This window comes from Monodelphis domestica, chromosome 6 (assembly GCF_027887165.1).
Source record: "Monodelphis domestica isolate mMonDom1 chromosome 6, mMonDom1.pri, whole genome shotgun sequence".
Classification (NCBI taxonomy): Eukaryota; Metazoa; Chordata; class Mammalia; order Didelphimorphia; family Didelphidae; genus Monodelphis; species Monodelphis domestica.
The window spans coordinates 91,151,652-91,173,970 of record NC_077232.1 but is presented as its reverse complement, the minus strand read 5'-3'; the positions used below and the strand labels follow the sequence as shown (position 1 = coordinate 91,173,970).

General features: G+C 43.7%; 1 protein-coding gene across 2 annotated transcripts in view; it reads left to right on the top strand.

The window, feature by feature from the left end:
* The first annotated feature begins 410 nt into the window (after positions 1–410).
* NSG1 (neuronal vesicle trafficking associated 1) overlaps positions 411–22,319 on the top strand; it is a 43,328-nt gene continuing 21,419 nt past the window's right edge. The window contains exons 1-4 of one of the 2 annotated variants that reach the window (XM_056802418.1): positions 555–653; positions 735–1,745; positions 2,534–2,685; positions 10,672–10,788. In XM_056802418.1, coding sequence (XP_056658396.1) covers positions 2,557–2,685; positions 10,672–10,788 — 246 coding nt within the window. In that variant the 5' untranslated portion in view covers positions 555–653; positions 735–1,745; positions 2,534–2,556. Of the gene's footprint in view, positions 1,746–2,533; positions 2,686–10,671; positions 10,789–22,319 lie in introns of both variants that reach the window. The other variant, XM_056802417.1, reaches the window with a different exon arrangement.

Genomic DNA, 22,319 nt, shown 5'->3' with positions numbered 1-22,319 from the left:
AACCCATGTCTTCCAACTGTGTATCCAGCATATTACTCACTATACAGGCTGATCTGCTGTACAGACAAAGTGGTTTAGACTCCTACAGGGAGACCATGCTGTCCAAGGGGGTTTTATTGACAAAGATACTGGAATGGTTCGATATTTCCTGTGGAAACTGAGGCAAATGGGGTTGAACTTTTGCTGCTTCAAGACTTACTACCTGCACTCAGTGCACTGCTGTTTTATTAGCTGTGAGACCTTAGACAATTCACTTCACCCCTCCCGTCTCTCCCTCCTCAGTTTCTTCATCTGTAATATAAAAGGGGTGGACTTGGATGATCTCTAAAATCCCTTCCAGCTCTGACTCCTACGTCAAGAAGCCATTATTTCTGCGGGGTGTTCCCGGTGTGAGAGGGTGGATTATTTTTTGGAAGGGGGAAGAGGTTTGTCGGCGCGGTTGTGGAGCGAGAGGGTGGTATGGCCGGGATAGCAGTAGGAAGTCGCACAGGCTTCTCTTCTGGAAGCAGGGCGCCTATTGTCCCATCCTCATCTTACGCTGGACAGTTTGCAGACCGTATTTGCCAATACAGCTAGGGGTGGGCCGGTTTACAAGCACAAGAAAACTGAGGCTGGTGGTGGGAGTGGAATGGGGCTGGGGAGGCAAGGATAAGGTGAGCTGGTGACTTTTCCTGTATTCTTCGCCCCCAGTCCTATCATCAGCTCACTCAGCCTTTCTTTCTTGCACTGTTTAGAATCGTGGCCCCTAACGAACCGGGTGCTTTGGCCCTTTGAAGCCTCGGAAGCTGGTGGTGGAGGAGCTGCTCTGTGCATCTGGGTACACTGCCATCCGGGCAGGTGTGGAGATTTGTAAGCCGCTCTAGCGCCTGCCGTAGTCCCTCGGAGGCTGGGCAAAGGAGCCCGGGAGGGCGGGGGACGGTGGGGTAATTGGCAGACCTTGCCACGGCCCAGCAGATCCTTCCTCCAACCTACTTGATTCAAGCCTCTTGCGCTCCTCTTTTCTTTTCAAAGCCCCCTCAGCCCCTCAGCCATACAGGCGAATGCTGGGTGCAGGGCGCGTCCATTCCAGCTGCAGCCCCTTTTCTTCCATGGCCGGGTATTAGCGCAGCGCTGGCTAGAAGCGCCGGGCGCCAGGCTGGCTGAGCGCAGAAGCACCCCTCCTTAGCTTCCCCCCGCCCCCCACCCCCAGCCTCTTCCCTCCTCCCATCTGCCCGTCTTCCCCCACACCAGGCCTCTTGTGGCCCCCGCGCACCACTGCGGGCACTGAGGCGCTAACTCCCGGGGGAGCGCTCGCTGCCTTGGCTGCACCAGTAGCAGATCGGGGGCAGAGCCAGTTGCGCCGGCCCCCCCCCCCCTCCACCTTCCCCGCAGCTCCCCCCTCCCTCCTCCTAGCCACCCCACCCCCTCCCGCCCGGGTCTCCTTTGTGCTGCTCTCGCTCCTCCTGCCTCCTCCGGCTCTGCGCCCTAAGGACTGAGGCTGCGTCAAGGCGGAGTAGAGGAGCTGCTATTGCTGCTGCTGCTGCTGCTGCTGCTCTGGGCGCTGACATATCCTACACAGCCGCGCAGAATTAGCTCTGAGCACAGGAAGAAGAAAGAAAGAGAAAAAGAGCAACAAAAGGCATCTGCTCCATCCTAATCCTCCAGCCTTTCCCAAGTTCAGCGCCCAGCTCCTCCTCCGCCATTGCTGCGTGTGTGAGTGCGCTTGGAGGTAAAAGCTTGGAGAAGCCACCCGAGATCCTTGGGGGGTAAGTTAAAATCCCACCCCCCTCCAACACTGAGGGGACTTTTAGGGCTTTTTTGGGGGGAGAGGAGGAAAGGAGGAGAGAGGGAGATTGAGGTTGGGAAGGGTGTTGAAAAGAGGGATCCTTTCTTAAGCAGTGGTTTGGGGCGCAGCTGGGATGGGGTTCGGGAAAGGACGGGACACTGGAGCTTTTCTATGCGCCTTGGATCTCCTAACAACATCCGTACAAGAGGGTTGGCTTCTGCAGAGATCAGACTCCTAAGGGTGGGAGCGTGGAGAAGGAGGCGAGCCTGGGAGATTAAATGGATAGATCTAGAAAAGAGAATGGGCAGAGAGGGTTTGGGAAGGACGATGAAGAAGGATTTGGGGCAAAACGAAGCTCCTCAACCTTTCCTAGGCTCAGAGGAGCAGGATGCAGATTCCGAGACCCGATCTCAGCCTTGTGTAAGGTGAAGGCAAATAGGGGCAAATGTCCCCCTCCCTTCTCAACCTCACCAGAGCCATCCAACAATGACAATTTCTTGTTCTAGTCTCCCTCCACCCCACCTTTATCTCAGCTTTCTGCCGAGGTGGTTACAGCCCTACAGCCACCTCCATGCTGGTTGACAGGGCAGCCTTTGTGGCCTGGCTCCCGAAGAAGCTGCCTGGGTGTTGGAGCAGACTTTTTTAGGGCATATAGATCAGTAGGTCACATCTTTTGTTATCAGTGTCCCCAAACCGCAGGGAGCCTTTCCGTGGAGTGCGCCTGGCCCAGGTTTGCAGTGATGTGCGCTGTCCCCTCTGATTCCGCAGGTACTGACCGCCTTTCCCTCAGGATGGTGAAACTGGGGAATAATTTCGCTGAGAAAGGCACAAAACAGCCCCTGTTGGAGGATGGCTTCGACACCATCCCCCTGATGACACCCTTGGATGTCAATCAGCTGCAGTTCCCTCCTCCGGATAAGGTACGATTCCATTCTCCAATACCCCCCCCCCCCCTTCCCCAGGCTCGCACACCCAAAGCCCAGGCACAAAGCCGGAACAAAAGGAATGGGCTGTGGGCCGCAGAGAACAGGAAAGCCGGCCAGAGAAGCCTTTTAGAAACAGAACTCTTTCCTGTTTGGAAGGAAATCCAGCGAAGTGGCTCATCACCCCTTTCATTCATTGTAAGGGGTCCAAAGAGCCCGGATCCTTGGGCTTTCTTGCCACACCCTCTTCCCTTAAACACACTGATAATCGTTCAGTTTATTTGTAGAATGTAAACGCTGAGGCCGTGATATTTCCCTCGCAGGGTTAATTGGTCCTATCTTTTTATTCTGGAATCCTTAAATCGCTCTAGCAATTGATAATACAGTCTAATGTGTTAATGACAGGAGACCTGGGTTAACCAACTCCCAGAGCCCACACTCATTAGCTATGTGACCGTGGGCAAGTCACCTCTGAACTTCAGATTCTTCAGTGGGAAGCTGGGAGTAAAGACTGTACTACCTTGCTCGGGGGCTTTTCCCCCTTATGATGCTGCAGAAATGTGAGCCCTTTGCGATGGGAAATTCTACAATTATTTTTAACTAGGAAGCCAAAGGAATGGCCTAAAGGAATTTATTCTGAGCCTTTAGCTAGGTCCCCTTCTCAGGATTATATTGGAGAGCTCCTCTTTGTGTTATTGTTCTGACTGTAGGCAAAGCCTCTAGGGTTCCAGAGGTGCTTATTCTTATAATAATGGCACAGAGAGCCCACATATATAAGGCACTTTATCGTTTAACAAGTGCTTTCTTCATAACCTTGGGAGGTATGATGAGTAGTTTCTGTTATTGAGCTTCCATCTTTTTCAAGATCCAGGCCTTCAATACAGCTGTAGTAGAGAGGAGAAAATGCTGGATTTTGAGTCAAGGGACTTGGGTTTTAATTCTGACTTGGCTACTCTACACCTTACTGACCTTGGATAAATCCCTTAATCTCTCCAGTCATTGGGAGTCCTTCCTAACCACAACTTGCAAAGTGATTCTTTGTGGATAAAATGAGAGGGTTGGTCTCAATGGGTTCTAAGGTCTTTTCTGTATCTAAATCTATGATCAATCCCCTGAGCTGGACCTGAATATTCAAGTTAGTATGTCCAAAATTCCATGAGTTCGAATCTGGCCTCAGACACTTATTAGCTGTGTGAACCTGGACAAGTCATCCAATCCTGTTTGCCTTGTCTTTAAAATGGGCCAGAGAAAGAAAAGGCAAAGCATGCTAGTATCTTTGCTATGAAAACCTCAAATGGGGTCATGAAGAGTGAGACACGACTAAAATGACTGAACAACCGCAAATGTTCCAAACCGAGCATAGTATCTTTTCTCCTCCCCCAAAGCCATCCCTCTTCCTAATTTCCTATTCCTTTTGAGGGCACCTCCATCTTTCCAGTCACTCAGATCCTCAACCTTCCTCTCTCAGGCCCCTTCCTTCATGGTGTTCAATCAATCATAAAGCTTTGTTGGTTTTGCTTCCCCAACATTTCTCACACACATCCCCCCACCTTTTTTTTGACTCACACAACAAACCACCAGCCTAAGAGAGGTCCTCATCATTTCTCATCAGGACAATTGCTCTAATTTCCTGATTGGGTCTCCCCCAATTCATGTCTCCCTCCTCTCCCAAGCTGCCTTCCCAATAGCTGCTGAAAGGATCTTTCTAAAGCATCAGTTTGACCTTATTGCTCCCCTCTTCAGGAAACTTTCATGGTCCCCTATTCTCTTTAGGACAAATCAAAATCTCCTTTGTTTGGCATTTTAGACCTTTCACATTTTGATTTCAACCTGTCTTTTCAGGCTCTTTTCCCAGTACTCTTCCTCCATAGCCTCCTAGCTATTTCCCATAGATGACATTCTATCACTGACTCTGGGTCAAAAGATTGGAATGATCTCATTTCTTTCACCTCTATTTTTTGGAGCCTCTAGTTTCATTGAAGGCTCAGATAAAGTGCTCCCTCTTAAATGAGGCCTTTTTTAAACCTCCCTTCCAAATAAGAACTTTTTAGTGGTCCTATATATTTCGTATTGGTTTCTCTGCATACATGATGTTTCACTGTAATAGAGCATAAGCTCCTTGTGGGCAGTGCCTGGTGCAGAGTAAGGAAAAGCTTTGTAAATACTTGTTGAATTGAATTGAACCCCCATTTTACAGTTGAAGAGAATAAGACCCAGAGTGAAATGATAGGATATGGCCAGTTCCTAGGACCTCCCTCCATCTTCCCAGGACATTTTTGTTATTCTTACATGGATTCTGATTTTCACATGGAATGAATGACTGCACCATGTATGTGCATGCAAACACTCCCCACATTGTAGGTCATTTAGAACAAAATTTGGAAACTTCTTTTTCTTCTTTGTTTGAATTTTCTAGATAATTTTGAACAGATTCTACAATAATAAAAGCATATCTTTACATAAATGTTTATACTTTTTTCCAAAATCCTTTTACAATGACAAATTCTGTGGTTTGGTTTCAGCCAGTTAGGTAGTCAACAAACAAATATTCATTCATTCATTCATTCATTCATTCATTCATTCATTCATTCATTCACCTTCTGTCTTAGAATCAATTGATTCTAAGGCAGGAGACCAGTAAGGGCTAGGCAGTGGGGGGTTAAGTGGCTTGTCTAGGGCCACACAGCTAGGAAGTGTCTGAGGTTAAATTTGAACCCAGGACCTTCTGCCTCTAGACCTGATTCTCAATCCAGTGAGCCACTTAACTGCCCCCAACAAACATTTGTTAAGCACCTACTGTGTGTCAGGCGCTATTCTAGGTGCTGGAGGTAAAAAGAAATCCAACAAACTAGCCCCTGTCCTCAAGGAGTTTATAGTTTACCAAAGGGGAGCTCATAATCTATTTGGGGATAAAGTGAAAAATAAAGTACTGAGTTTGGAACCAGAAAGACCCGACTTCCAGTCTTGCTTGGGATGCTCATCAGCCTTATGAACCTGGGCAAACACTTAACCTCTCTGGGACTCAGTGAGTTAATTCATTCAAACTAAAGTACAGGAGAAATGTGAGCTACCTTCATTGTCACTGTTATTTCTTTCCTTCCACAAACATTTCAGAGGTGCTATCAATGGACCGCCTGCTTGGTGCAGGGAGCTGTTTGGCTGTCCCTGTGCTCTGAATGCTGGGAAGAGTAAGCCATGGCCCGTGATCTTGTGGGATTTATAGCATAGAATGAAGAATAATAAAAATACAGGAATACGGCATCTAACCTGGAGAGATGCTTGGAAGAAAACCTAAAATTAGATGAGGCAGAGTTCCAGAGGGCGTTTCACAGAAGAGGAATACTGTGGTTTGGGATGCAGCAGGGTCCCCATGTGTTACATCAGGTTTTAATTTAGTAGGAAGGACCCCAATCGAAGTCCTTTACCAAAAATGTCATTGGTGTGCAGCAAACAAATCTCACAATAAGGACTGGAAACCCTGTATTTCTGCCATTCCCTCATCCATTGATTTATCTTTAAAAAATCTTTTTTAACCCTTACTTTCCACCTTAGAATTAATTCTATTCATTGGTTCTAAGGTAAGTGGTAAGGGCTAGGCAATGAGGGTTAAGTGACTTGCCCAGGGTCACACAGCTAGGAAGTGTCTGAGGTCAGATTTGAACCTCCTGTCTCCAGGCTTGGATCTCTACCCATTGAACCATCTAGCTGCCCCCCCCCCATCTATTTATAATATTCTTCCTTTATAAGTAATTGTGCTGTTCTTTGCACCTAACATTGGGGTTTCATGGAACCAGTGGCTGTATTGACATTAGGCAGGGGATGCCTGTAACGTGTAAATGATGTTCTTGTAAAATGACATTGGTCCGGACAAGTGTTATGCAAGGTTTGACTGCAGCCCATTTTTATGTAACAGTTTACAGCTTATAGAGCATGTTGGGCACAACAAACCTTTTTCCTGCACTCATTTTATAGATTGGCTTGAATGACCTCAAAGGCCTTTTCCAGTTCTGGGAATTTTATGAATTCTCTACCCAGTAGGTTACACATTAAAAAAAAAAAAAGTTAAGATTTTTTGGAACTAAAAGAGATCTTAAAGGTTTTCTGTCCAATTCCCTCATTTTATTGACAAAGAAACTGAGGAAGAGGCCCAAAGAGATGGCATGATTTGCCCAATCAAAGCTAACAAGTTGGGGAGCCATAACTAGAGTCCAGGCTCTTGTTGCTGAGTCTGGGAATCGTTCTGCTCTTCTATGTTGTCTGAATCGGGAATTTACTCATCAATGTCTGTATCTAAATCATATTTCTATTTAATGCAAGGGATGTGGAGGGCAAGAGAAGTGTGTGTGGGCTCTTCCTGGCATGGAACAGATTATATTCCACTTATAAGTTACACCACTCATATTTCTTGAGAAACACATAATGCACCAAATTAAAAACTAATAAATTCTAAAGAAGCTTTGATATTTTCCTATTCAGTGTTTTGAATATTTTGGGGAGAAAACTGTCAGCAATTAGAATATTCCATTCAATAACCTCTTCAATTTTCCCACAGTCTTCTGCTCTGTCCTCCCGGGGGTTCTTAGCTCCCTTCCTCCTCCCCTTACTTCTTCATTCTCTCCTTCCTTTCTTCCTTCTTGGTCCCTTTCCTTCCTTCCCCCTTCTCTCTTTCCCTTCCTTCCTTCCTTCCTTCCTTCCTTCCTTCCTTCCTTCCTTCCTTCCTTCCTTCCTTCCTTCCTTCCTTCCTTCCTTCCTTCCTTCCTTCCTTCCTTCCTTCCTTCCTTCCTTCCTCCCTCCTCCCCCCCTCACTCTGTCCTTCTCTCCCTTCTCTCCCTCCTTCCTTCCTTCCTTCCTTCCTTCCTTCCTTCCTTCCTTCCTTCCTTCCTTCCTTCCTTCCTTCCTTCCTTCCTTCCTTCCTTCCTTCCTTCCTTCCTTCCTTCCTTCCTTCCTTCCTTCCTTCCTTCCTTCCTTTCTTTCTTTTTGCTTCAGTTCTTCTGTAAAAGGAGCTGAAGAAGGAAATGGCAAACCATTCCAGTATCTCGGCCAAGAAAACTCTAAATGGGGTCATGAAGAGTTGCACCTAACATTAGGGTTTCATGGAATCAATGACTGATTTATAATTGATTCCAGAGCTCTGAGAGCAAGAGCTGTGGGCATGTATTTTAAAATTTTATTTCAAGATCATCTGTCCAATTCCCTCATTTTATTGACAAAGAAACTGAGGAATAATTAGGGTAAGCCTAATTAGGGTAAACTAATGCATATTGAGTTACATAGGCATTAAAGATGGAATGGAAGCAGTCATTAACCACTCTTCACAGTGATTTCTTTGACACGTTCTACCCCAGATACATTGTGAGCTCAGATAGAACATGTCTTGTACTTATGATCAAAGGATTAGAGACTTATATTTAGAGGGAAATTTAGGGATCATCTAGTCCCAAACCTGAATTTTACAGATGAAGAAACTGACATCAAGAGGGTTGGTAACTTGTCCAAGGTCAGTACCAGAGATAGGATTTGAACTCAAGTCTTCTTATTCCCAAACTGAGCCTCTTTCCCTGTCCCTGCTGGGAGGATCAGGCCCTCTCTGGGATTTTCTTAGGTTTTTGGAGAATAGCAAGCCTTCATTCAAATCAGCTGTTCTCCTCTCTTCCGGGCTCAGGTGCCTGCCATCTGGTGACCAGGTGCCAGACTTAAACAATGAGCAGTTCCTCTGCCTGTGGGGCTGAGCTGAGATTGCCTTAATTCCTTTTCATTTCTCAGTTGTGATGCTGAGAAATGAAGGTGGAACTTTTCAACCTGAGGAAGCCCAGTTTTATCAGGTGATTCGTCTCAACTTTGCCCTCATCTAGAGCTTCTCTGAAGACTTTTCTCCTTTAAATATCTTGAGGTTTTAGTCTTGTTGATTTATTTCAACCCCCAAACCATTTAGAATGAAATTAGGTTGTGCCACCAGGAAAAACATTGGGATTCCCTGGAAGTGATGCTCATCACCTCTCCAATTCCCACCTCCCAAGCTCTGGATGGTGCCATCTTCCATTTCCCCTTGTCTTCCTCCTCGCCCTAATCCAGTTGGTGGCCAAGTGTCTTCATGATGTCCCTAGTGTGTTCCTTCACCTGCTTCTTCCTCTCCATTCCCTGTTGCTTTGCCTGGAAGCAATAATTACCCTTTTCCTGGCCTCGGGCAGAGGAGCCTTTTCTGCTCATCAGATTGTAACACTGGGGTACCATGGAAACACCCAAGAGGCTGAGTAGTCCTCTGGGTGGCTTGGAGACTTTAGCTACTCCTAAAGGGTTTGGGTTTCATGAAGGAGAGGTCAGGTTAACACGAACATAGAGGGGATTTTTATACAAGGGAAAATAAGTCTTAAAAGGGGTGGCTGAGAGGTGGGGATCCTTTCAGATTGGTCTTGGAGCTGAGAAACAGTTTATGGCCTAATTGGGGGTGCCTGAGCCTCAGGCTTGTTTTTTTTTTAACCCTTACCTTCCATCTTGGAATCAATACTGTGAATTGGTTCCAAGGCAGAAGAGTGGTAAGGGCTAGGCAATGGGGGTCAAGTGACTTGCCCAGGGTCACACAGCTAGGAAGTATCTGAGGCCAGATTTGAACCCAGGACCTCCCATATCTAGGCCTGGCTCTCAATCTAGCTGCCCCCCCCTCAAGCTTTTGATTTGGTTATTTCTGCTAGCTAGAGAGCTTTCCCATTTTCCTTCCTCCTCTGCTTTTTTCCTAGACCTGGCTCCTTGAGTCACCTGATGGGGTGGGAGTGGTACTGACAAAGGGCACAGCCCAGGAGAATCATCTGATTATCTGGTACCCCAGGGATGCCTCTGCCAAGAGACTCACTCCTTGTCCTTGGACTGTCCTGCTTTCATCTGTGGGAAGAGTAGGCTTCCATCACTTGGAGCCTTTGCTGAATGGGGGATACCAGAGCTAACGGGAATGTTTATGCTAGTAGATGGGAAAGGAGGAGGGGAAGGCAATCCCTTGGTGTGAGTATAGATAGACATATTGTGCTTTGCTAATTCTTGTGAGCCCTAGTGGCTTGCTCTGAAAGTCCTCATTAGTTCAAGGGTAATTGACTGTATACTCAGATGACTTTTTTTTTTTCTTATGGAAGCAGACAGAACTTTGTGGGAAAAGCTCGAATACACCAGGTCAGCATTGCTGCAGCTCTCAGGCACCAGCCTTTCAAGGATAAAACCAATGATAAGTTTCCTTAAAATGCATTTGCACAGATTTAATATCAGTTCAATAAGTATGATTCCAGGGAAAGACAGGTACAGTGGGTTGGGAATCAGACATGGGCTTTTTCACCCGGATTTTTGCCATTGACTAGCAATGTGACCCTGGTCACTGACCATCTCTGGCCATCCATTTTCTCCTGTGTTACATGAATGGGGGGGTGGAGAGACTCAATGAGATTTAAGGTATCTCCCAGCTCCAAGAATCAAAGAACCTAATTTACCATTAAGAAGCTATCAGGGATTCCATAAGAGCTAGTATTTATATAGCACTTCACAAATACAGTCTCATTTGGTCCTCACCACAGCCCTGAGAGGTATGTGCTATTCTTATTCTCACTTTATAGGTGAGGCAACTGAGATGGTCAGAAGTTAGATGAGGAAGGCTTGTAAGTGTCTGAGGATGAATTTGAACTCAGCTTCTTGATTCCATGTTCTGGACTCTCTCTGCTGTGTTAATTGTGGCTGCTAAGCCTTTCAAAGAAACAAATAAGTTAAAAGGAAATAGACAACCCTTTCTTCGTTTTTTTACAGGCATTTGTCCACAGAGGATATTGGCATTCTTATCCTCCCCACTGTATAAAGTTAAATTCTGAGCATGATTTCATGCTTTTCCAGGATTCAGTTTCATGATTTCATGATTAAAATGATGACTATGGTTATCAGAATCCTCCTACTGACCAACCTGTCTCTATACCAATATCAATAATATTGATTGTTTCTTATCTTTTTGATAAGGTGGTGGTCAAAACTAAGACAGAATATGAGCCTGATCGCAAGAAAGGGAAATTCCGAACTCCTAAAATAGCTGAATTCACAATCAGCATCACAGAAGGCGTTTCGGAGAGATTCAAGGTAAGTGTTAATAAACTGATGAAGTCTGCAATGAGTTATGGAGCATCTGCTCAGGAAAAGGTGCTGTGTAGGTGCCAGAGGGAATGCCAAGAAAAATAAGGTCCATTCCTAGGCTCCCCCAGAGGGTTACAATCTAGTTGCCTGGATTATGTTTTGGAACCCTTACCTCTGTTTTAGAATTGATAGGAGTATCTGTTCCAAGGCAGAAGAACAGTAAGGGCTAGGCAGTTGGGGTTCAGTGACTTGCCCAGGGTCATTCCTAGGAATAGCACTTCACAAATATGATCTCATTTGGTCCTCACAACTACCATGAGAGGTAGATGCTATTATTATTCTCAATTTCTAGATAATGAAGGAAATGAGATAGATGGAGATTAGATGACTTGACAGTCTAGTAAGTGTCTGAGGATGGATTTGAACTCATCTTCCTGACTCCAAGTCCTGGGCTCTATCTGTTGTCAGATTTGAACCCATTTTGATAGATCATCGTTAACCTTGCGCCCACCAGGCATGACTAGCCCACCTTCCCATCTGATCATACAGACCTCAAATGGATGACATATTTTGCACTATTCTGTGGAAACATGCTCCAGATGGCTTAAACCCACAGTGCAAGGCTCCGATGTTCTTTGACAACAAAATCATCATCATAAAAAAAAAATTAGACCACTTCACAGCAGCCCTAGAAAAGGTGTCTCATGGTATTGTGCAGCTAATTGACAGAGGAATTGTACAGCCAAGCTGTGTAAGAATTCAGAGGAGAGAGCTCACTTTAGAAGAGATGGTAGCTGAATAAGCATGGAGGAGGATGAAGAACATTTCATTAATGCATTCATTAATGAGTCATGGTAGTATCTTTCCATGCAGGAAATGGGATTAAAAGAAAACTGTAGTTAATTTCAGGAAAAGAATCGGGGGCAGCAAGCAGCAACATCGATTGAGCTAATTGGTCAGTACCTTGAAATCGAGAAGTCCATTTTTCCTTGTAAATCATAAGTAACAGGAGAAATGGGAATCAAATGCCTGAGAAAGGAAGAAAAGTGATTTGGATTATACCTCATTGGGCAAAGGCTTTGTTCCGTTTCTCAGTTATAACTTCCCTTTTTCCCTGGGATGGTTTGTTTTTCTAACAAGAAAGATGCCATGTAAAGGGCTGACTGGCAGAAGGCAGGGAATATCAGTGCAAGACAGAGGTGGCATACATGACTTTGAGGTCCACCATGGTTTCCATTGGTGTTGTAGGAGTATTTTGCTTCTGAATGTTACCTTCTAGTATTGTTTTATTCAAAAGTATTGTTTTATTCAAAAGGATTACAACAAAAATGCATTAAGTGTTGGAAACACTGTTCTAGGCCCCAGGGAGGTAAAAAGTCTTTTCCCTCAAGGAATTTGCAAATTAGTAGGGAGATAAGACCCCAGTACAGATAGCTGTGTTGTCTAACTTTACAGGACAAGGAGAGAAAAAGAGGCTTGTCTGAGATACCCAGAACTAAACAGAGTGGAAGGGATCACCTTCATCAGTCTGGGAAGACCCTTGGGGCCTGAAGTGATGGGGAGATCACTACTAATGGTTCTTGGGTTCTGCCAATAGAGAGCCAATGGCAAGAGTGGGCCACAGAAACTCTCTTTCCTTCATACCCATAATGATTTATCTTTTTGGATCATGTTGTTTGGGATTCCTTGGAAAATAGCATTTAGAAAGTGAGCCCTGGATAGCCCATCTTTCCTTTCTTCTCCCCCCTTCCCCATTTCATGTTTGCTACTTTTTCTGCCTTGAGACACCCAATATTCATCGCTCTATGCATATGTGTTGAATGGCCTGAATTCTAGTTGTATGGTGCACTGTGGTTCAAACATGCTCTTTTCATATGTCATCTTATTGGATCCTTACAAACATTCCTGCAAAATGGCGCATGCAATAATATCCCTAAGGCTCAGAGCTAGCATTCAAGCACAGGGCTTTTGCCTTCTGAGATGAGATGCCTGGCAGATTTGAAAGAGGTTATTGAAATTGTAAAGCAGCGTCAGCTGTCGACCTAATTGGGCTGGGTACCTGGATGACTTTGATTAGGGCAGACATTGTCAGGCCGGCGGGAGAAGGAGCACACCTAAGGATCCCATGCCACTGGAAGAGTCTTGCTTTGGGCTGCTCCGTGTAAGGTTTTCTAGTCTTAACTAGACCTATGTGGCTATTTAAACTGAGGATGAGAGGTAATATCTGAGACTGGCAAGGCCTGGTAAGACTTTGGGGACCAACAATCATTGTCACAGAATATTAGAATCTGCAGGGATTTTAGAGATGATCTCTCTCAGGCTCTTCAAAGAAGAGATGAGGAGACCAAGGCTTGCCTCTTGTGACTAAGGGACTTACCCAAAGTCACACAGCGATTTAATGATGATGCGGGCCTCTTGACATTAAATCCAGTGGGGTTCCCTCTCTCCTTACACCTCCTGACAGTGTTAAGGCTTTGACTCCAGTGTATTTTTGTGAGACACCTTGAAGGGACCCTAGATTAATTTTACTTGGGAATATTTGTAAATATAAGAAACTTCCTTCTAATAATGATGTGGTGGAGGCAGGAGATGGAGGAGGAAGGATAGAGAGAGACACGGATGCTCTTGTAACATCAGATTTTTACCAGATGGAGCCATTGTGTTTTAGGGGACGTGGCCCGACAGTGTTGACATGTGAAACTCTCCACTCAAATTGGCCTCCAATGCCTGATGCCTCATGGCGCCTGAAGGTGACCTTGAGCTCCTGAAGGCAATGCCAGCAGAAGACAAGCCCTGTCAAGTTCTATCAGGTTGGAAAAGCTTGGAGGATAGGGCCATGGAGCATTTGAGTGTGTGTCTGAGGACTGGCGTAGCCAGCTTTAGAGGGACTCATCCTATTTCCAGAAGGCTCACTACCAGATGATTTTGGGGGGGGGGTCAGGGGGAGGGCCACAGCTACTCATGAAAATGGCCAATTAAGATAGGGAGGGGCTAGGATCAGTGCTGGTAGCAGGAGGTACTCCCCCTTCCCCTCCTCCACTGATGAAATCAGTGCTTTTCTGAAGTATTAAAGTAGATCTGAATCCATGGAAATAATGAGACCTATTAATTTATTTTAGCAGCTACATGACATTGCAGTAGTTTGGGGGCATGGTTTGCCCTGAAGTCAGAGAATGCATGAGGAAAAGTTTGTGTAAATATAATTCAAGGACAGAAATCAAGGAGATTGCAGGATTTTAGAACTGGTACAGCCATTCGAGATCATTTATTTTAAAGATGAGGAAACTGAGGTGAAATCACTTTCAGTGGCAAGGGTCCCGACTCCCAGGCTTATGTTATCTTCATGAGACCATGCTGTAGTTTCTCTTGTACACAGAGTGGCATTTCCCTCTATTAATAAGTTATTTTTCCATTTTGTACTGAAAACTTCTGATGTGACACAAATTGTGATTCCTTGTTATTTTTTGTTTCTGGTTTTTGAACACAAGAAACAATGTTAATAGTGGGGCATCTGAGCAACAAATAAAGAATTTCTCTCCCTTTTAGGTAGCTATTCTAAGCGGAGCATTTAGAAAACTGGCTAAAAGCACAGGTTTAGTGGATTGAGAGTCAGATCAAGAGATTCTGGGCTCAAATGTGACCCCAGATACTTCCTAGCTGGGTGACCCTAGACAAGTCACTTAACCCCCATTGCCTAGCCCTTACCACTCTTCTGCCTTGGAACCAATACACAGTTTTTATTTTAAGATGGAAGTTAGAGTTTAAAAAAAAAAAGAAAGAAAGAAAACTGGCTATATTGGCATGTCTTTTTCATATGCCTTTGGATGGCACACTTTAAAAAATGTCTTTCGGTTATTACTTTGATTATCACTCTGGGATTAATCCCTACCTACCAGGTTGCTAGGTTGTGTTGCTAAGTAACTCCTGCATCAGAGAAAAGGTTTTATAAGATTTTGTCTTGGGGGAATTGCAGGATGCGTCACACAGTGGTGGCAGCTTTACATCTAGGCTCCTGAAGAGGTTAACATCAATTAGGGAAATGGTAGTTTAATTAAATGAAGTTATATTTATGTAAAAAAAAAACAAGTTGAGATATTTCTCAAATGACCAGAAACATTAGGAAAATTTAATAGTGGCTCAACACACACAGGATATTTGTAGCCAGACTTCAAGGTACCTCTCTTCTATCTTGAATTATTGATGGGATAACTTATAAATATGTAGGTGCAAAGGGGTGGCTGTCTAGGGTTTTCCCCAGGGTCTTTATTATTCACTAACCATCGTGCCCTGGGCTGCCATTGCTTTTAAGAACCAAAGTGCTCTCCCTGCTGAGAAGTTAAATATTTGCCATAATTATAAAATACATTATTATTATTTTAAACCATTACCTTCCATTTTTTATTTAATACTGTATATTGGTTCCAAGGCAGAACAGCAGTAAGAACTAGGCAATGGTGGGTTAAGTGATTTGCCCAGGGTCACACAGCTAGGAAGTGTCTGAGGTCAGATTTGAACCCAGGACCTCCAATCTCTAGGCCTGGCTCTCAATCCACAGAGCCACATAGCAGCCCCCATAATATGTATTATTTGCTGGTGGCATTCTGACTTTAGCGACACTGGCTAGTATCTCTAAACTAGTCCTCTGACTTTTCATTTGAAGTTCAGTGTGAGAACCTGGAAAATGTTTAGGACAAAATGATATTTACTTGACTCATGGCCATGGATGCTCCAGTGGCTGTGTCAATCTGACCCCTGTCAGAAATGATTTGGGGATGGGTTTGTACCTTTTGAAATCCTAATAACCTTGAGCATAATGTGTGCTTGCCTCTTCTCCTCTCTATCCATCCCCATCCCCATTGCTAATAATTCCCTTGGGCATTTCAACAGGCATTTGTTAAATATTTATAGAGGATGATACCATTTCTTTGGCATTTAACAGTAAGGAAGACTTAATGCAGTGTTGCTTAAAAGTCTTGTATACATTTTGACATCCGAATAACCTTCAGCGTTCATTTGCCATGCAACTCATTTTGTGTTCCATCAACTGTGTTAAGCATTGTACAGAACATAGCCTGCAAGTCCCCGGACGGCTGCAGAGCTCCAGGATTCTAATCCTCGCTGCAGAGGGGAGGGTGCTCACAGATTCAGTGGAAGTGGACTTGAGTGAACTGCCTTTTGGGCACCCCTGTGGGGTGGTTAACTAAAGTTATTAAGAATTCATAATGTTTGCTGATTGCACACCCCTTTCCCAAAGACCTGCTTTATTGGGTTACTTAGCATGGATGCAGTAGAGTTTTGTGGGGAGAAGAGTAGACTTTAAGTCAGAAAATTTGGGTTTAATTCCCCATCAGTTATGTATGAACCATGTGACCTTGGGCAAATGACTCCCTAATTTTCTTATCTGTGAAACAGGAATGATAATATATGTATTATCTACACAGATAATGTTGTAAGAAAGTTACTATTTAAACTGAGAGGGAAAGAAGAAAGGAGAGAAGAAAGGGATAGAGGGAGGGAGGGAGGAGAGAAGGGAGGGAGAAGGGAAGGGAGAAAGAATGAGAGGGATGAAGGAAGGGAGAGAGGGCAGAAGGGAGAAAAAATGGGAGGGAGGGAGGGAAGAAGGGAGGAAGAAAGGAAGGAAGGAAGGAAGAATCAGAGGAAGAAAGGAAGAATCAAAGGAAGGAAGAATCAGAGGAAGGAAGGAACAAAGAAAGAAAGAAAGGGAGGGAAGAAGGAAGGGAGGGTGGAAAAAAGGAAGGGAGAGAGAAATATTTCCTATTCTAATAGAGATGATACATAATGGAGAATGGTGGCTAGAGGAAGGAATTTTTATTTAGGAAATCACTAAGATTGTGAGATAAGTGGGACTCTAGAGCCACCCATTGTCACCTACTTTCTAGTAGCAATGATAATATTGATTTGCTTACTGCTCCCAGAGCAAGTGGTGGAAAGTGGGACCAGGGACCAGGATTAGGAGTGGGAATGAGGTTGGCAAAGGGGCAGTTGACCTGTAGCAAATATGAACTACTTTTTAAAATGTCATCTAAAGAGAGAGAGAGAGAGAGAGAGCAGGGACATAGGACCTAGAAGAACTAAATTGCTGGAATGGTTCTGGGGATTTGCCTCTGTGCAGAGCTGTCTCCTCTCCAAGATCAAGATAGGGCATGTGACTGACCGCTAAGGCAGGGGCAGAATAAAGAATAAGCGCTCAGTGAATATGAAAAAGAACTGGAGGCTGTCAGCTATGCTATTCCAAACTCTAAGCTTCAAATCTCCTACGGGCTGAAGGGAGGGAGAATCCTGTAGTTGGAGGGCCTGTAGGGTGGACACTGTTTGAATTTAGGCTGCACTACTTTCATGGGAGAAATGAAAGTCTTTTGGACACAGCTGTCCATTCTCACAGTGCACTGGCATCATTTGGTGCTTGGGTCAAAACAGTCATTGCAAAATCAGCATCTTCATCTTCAGTCCAAACTCTTCCATTTCAATCCCCTCCATGTAGCCTTTTCCGTTTTTGTGCCTTTTGCAAAGTCACCATTGATTTTTGTTGATTCCATCTGTATAAAGAAAGAATACCAACCTTTCCTCTAAAAGATAATTGAGTCCTAAACTCTGGAAGTCTTACAAGCTAGCAATTATTTATCAAATCCCAAACTCTGTTAGACCAGTCAATGTCTATAGTGTAAGACAGAAGGCAATTTGGTGTAAGAGAAGGCACTAGCTTGGCCATCAGGATGCCTGAATTCAAGACCCCTAGCTTTTTTTGCTATGTGACCTTAAGCAAGTCATTCACTCCCTAGGGACTCAGTTTCTTCATCTTTAAGATGAGAGGATTAGAATAGATGTTCACATTAAGATCCCTTCTTTCCCTTAAAATTCTGTAAATTTGTATGCAGAATAGGGGCTGGGCATGGCAATGTAATAAGATTTTCCCTGGGCTCACTCTGCCCCTCTAGGGATGCTCTTGCCTCAGCTAGTTTGTTTATCAAAAACAGAATCCAAGATTTTAGAGTTGGACCTATTTTAGAGCCTTAGAGATCCTCAAATCCAAAAGTTCTCAAACATTTTGGTGTTAGGAGTCCTTTATACTCTTAAAAATTATTGATGAAGCTCTTCTTCCCCAAGAGCTTTTGTTTCCGTGGGTTGGATACATCTCTATCGGCCATAATAGAATTTATGATATTTTAGTCTTATTTTTAAAATGGTTTAGATTTTATGAATCCTCTAAAACAGTCTCAGGGATCTCTACAGATCCCCAGACTACACTTTGAGAATTTCTGCTTTAGTCCAACCCTTTCATTTGAGAAACGAGGAAACTGAGGCCCAGAGAGATAAAGGTACCTGTTCAAGCAACTGGCAAAGTCCAGGTTTGAACCCTGATTCCAGACCCAGTGATGTTTAGGACCAGTTTCAGAAGCAGCCAATGGGACGTGCATCATTTTCAAAGATCAGACAAAAGATTCGGTTCTTGAATGGCTCCAATCATTTGGTAAGCTTTTAGCACCTATGACACAAAACCTTTTTCAAGGTGCTCTATCGGCAGTTGTGGCAAAAGGCAACCATGAAGTTTGGGAAATTTAGCTTTTGTTTTTCTAGTAGTTAGGAAACAGGGTTCTGTAAAATTAAAGAAGAAAAAAAAAGAACTATGAATCCCCTTCAGCCTTGTTTGTCAATACATTCGTGTTTTCCCTGAGAGTTACACCATTTTCCCAAGTTCTAATTAGACCCAGCAGCTTAGGTCTTTAGCTTTAATGATCTTAGTAGGATAAATGTAGAGCGAGAAGGGCCCTTAAGGGACTTTTAGTCTAAGACCTCATATTGCAGATGAGGAGACTGAGGCCAAGAGAAGTGACTTATTCACGGTCACATGAGAATAAGTCACAGAGATGGGATTGGAAGCCAGATTCTCTGATGTCAGATCCAACTCTCTCTCCATTGTACCATCCCTTTCCTCTGCAGTGTGTGTGTGTGTGTGTGTGTGTGTGTGTGTGTGTGTGTGTGTGTGTGTGTATGTGTGTAAATTCCAGTCCTGAGAGTCCTTTCCTATGACAAATTCCCAGTATGGAGCTTCTCTTCACTAATGAAGATTGCTGCAAACTTGTAACCTTTAGTCTCTGACAGTTGTCTGGGGATGCTTGAGAGCTTGAGTGATGGTTCCCATGGTTTGTGTCAGAGATAAAATTTGGACCAGAGTCTTCCTGATAGCCCTTTATTCACAGCCCAAAGGCAGATCCTTGTTATTTTTCATGCAATAAAGTCTAAACTCCTTAGACTGACATTTGTCAATGAGGAACAGGAGCCAAGAATACTCATGTGCGAGCAAATAAGACCAGGGGAAGCATCATGGCGCCAGGCAGTGGAGCCAGAAGAGCTAGATTTGTATCCTGATTTTGTCATTTAGTAGCTGTATGACCGTAAGTCACTTTGGCCTCTTTGGGGCCAGTTTTATCATCTGTAAAATAAGGACCTCCAAGGTCCTTTCTAGGCTGAGTGGCCTTTACTTCTCTGAGTCTTTGTTTGTCACCTGGAAAATGGGGTAATGTTTCTTGTATTGCCTACGGTAGTTGCATAGTGCTTATTTATGCCAGACATTATGTTAAGCCCTTTACAATGATTATAATTTGATCCTCACAATGACCCTAGGAGTTAGGTACCAGGCACCGGGCTAAGCCCCTTACAATTATATAATTTGATTCTCATGACAATCCGGCACGGTAGGTACTGTTATGATCCTCATTTTATAGTCAAGAAAAGAGAAGTAACTACCCCAAGGTAACTCATCTAGGAAGTACCCATCTGAGGCTAGATTTAAATCAGATCTTCCCAATTCCAGGCACAGCGCTCCATTCATTGTACCACCAGCTGCCTATAACACAGGTTTGTCGTAAGGTAAGTACTTTGTAAATCATAAAATATCTCATAAACCTGAGCTACTGTTCATTATTTCTCTTATAAAGTTCTATTCTTTTTTTAAAATTTATTTTTTAGGTTGCTGAGAAAATGTCACACTTTTTAATTTGGCAGACTACCATCTTCCCAGCCTCACTTAGCTCATTTCACTCCCCAAATACTCCAGCCACTAGGGACTCCTTTCTGACTCCTATGCATCTGCCATCTTTTCTCTCTGTTCTTGCTCATTGTTTTCCCAGTGCCTAGAATGGCCTCTATTCCCACCCTACCCCCCATCTCCTGGAACTCTTGTTTCTCAAGACAGAGCTCTCCTGACGCCCTTTCTAAGAAGGCTTACTCATTCCATGCCCGGACATCTCTACTGCATTTTTGTGGTTCATGCACATGTCTTATCTCTTCTACACAAAGGAAGGAATGGCATCTTCCTCACTTTGGGCTGTCTCTCACTCCCTAGCCCCATGCCCATGGCATTGTAGGTGCTCAGGAATGTTTTATGGCTTGCCAATGGAAACACTATTTATAAGGAAATGTTCTGAAATAGGACAAGATGCAGGGCCCGCCATATTGCTCCATTAGCTTTAAAATTTGATTAAGTGCAAGGCATTCATTAGTGCAGTTTTAAGCTATGCACCAAGACTTTGGTGACATGTTGTATTAGGCAGTGGTCCTTAGACATCAGAATCTTAGAGTTGAAAGGGAACCTAGAGATGATCTAGACTAGTGGTGTCAAACCCAAATAGAAAGGGACCTCTACTACTGTGTGTTGTTTAATTGTTTTTAGTTGTCTGACTTTTGTGACCTGTTTTGGGTTTTTCTTGGCAAAGATACTGGAGTGGTTTGCCATTTATTTCTCCAGCCCATTTTACAGATGAAGAAACTGAGGCAGACTGAGTTAAATGACTTGCCTGGGGTCACTCAGCTAGTATCTGAAGTCAGCATATTGACTTGGAAAACCACAAATTAACATTGTCTATGTTGTATTATATCTTTATATATTTTGTTAAACATTTTCGAGTTACATTTTAATCGGGTTCAGCACTCAGGATGTAGTCCTCTGATGGTCAATTTGATACCTCTGATCTACGCCAGATCCCTTTTCTATTTGTGGACAGACCCCTTTTCAGAATACTGTTTTTAAATACATCAAATAAATTATGTGGGATTATTAAGGAAACCAATTATATTGAAATACAGTGAGCAAAATATTCTCTAAAAAACAAACAAAACAAAAACAAGTCCATGGGAAGACTAATTCCTAGTACTAAATCCTTTGGTCAGTAGAGACATCCAGACTCTTGCCTTTATTTTAGCGAAAAGAATAGTGCACTACATCCATCCGACTGCTTGTCCAGTCCTTTCATTTAAAAAAAAAAATCCTGACCTTCTGTCCTTGTAACAACTCTAAGACTGAAGGGAAATGGCTAAGCAAATGATGTTGTGACTTGCCTGGAATCAGATAATTAGGAAGTGTCTGAGGCCACATTTGAACCCCAGGTCCTTCCAACTCCAGGTCTGGCCCTCTAACCACTGAACCACCCAGCTGCCCCTCAGTCCTTTCATTTTTTAAATGAGGGAACTCGGAATCAGAGAATTGACTTGCCCAGGGTTACACAGGAGCCTTCTTGGTTCACTTCCAAGGGAACATAGTTACCAAAGTACCCAAAGGACCTTGTTTGACCTGAAAGGCTGTCTGACGCCATAGAAGCTGAGGGTGGTGTTAGAGTAAGCCTCTAGAGAAATGTAATTAGATCATTACTGGAGATTCTTTCCATTTTGTGTAAATATTAGAATTATCTCATATTCTGGGATGACATTGAAGCTTATGGCCAAGGAAAGCTAACCCAAAGAACTCTGAAAAATTTTTGGCGCCATATTAATTTTAAAATCTGGAGCAGATCTTGGGGAAAAAAATGGCAATTTCCCCTGAAATTCAATAGAATGAAAGCTAGACTATTTCTGGAGGAAATGCTATGGAACTATGAACCCATTAGAGTGGTTATTTCCTCCACTGATCTTCCATGATTCTTGTCCATATCTTTCTAGAATTCCTCTGGAGAGGCTTTATGTGTCTGTTTCTTCGAATATTCCTTGTTCTCCAGTGCCACACCCAGGCTGTCCACCCTTTATGCCATTCCTGATACATGGCCAGCTCACTTCCTTTTTCCTGGACATATATGTCCCTAGCACTGTCTTTCAGGCCACTTCTCTCTTTTGAGTCATTGCTTGTAATATACTTCAGCATGCAAGGAAATGTCTTTCTGGAAATAAAGTGATTTATGGGGGTAGCTAGGTAGCACACAGAGGAGGATTCTGGGTTCAAATCTGGCCTCAAACACTTCCTAGCTGTGTGACCCTGGGCAAGTCATTTAACCATAATTACTTAGCTCTTATATCTTAGAATTAATGCAGATTATAGAAGGGAAGGGCTTAAAAAAAAAGGAAGAGGAAATAAAATGATTACTTACAAAAGCGACACGGCTTATAAGTCTTTATCCTCGCCATCAGTAGATGTCTGAAAGAGCACAATCTTGAAGCTTAGCTCGTAGGAGACCAGATGGTACAAGCCGTGCACCATAAAGCCATAAGCAACTGCTTAAGTGTCTGAAGAACAGTTGTGTGAAGAACAA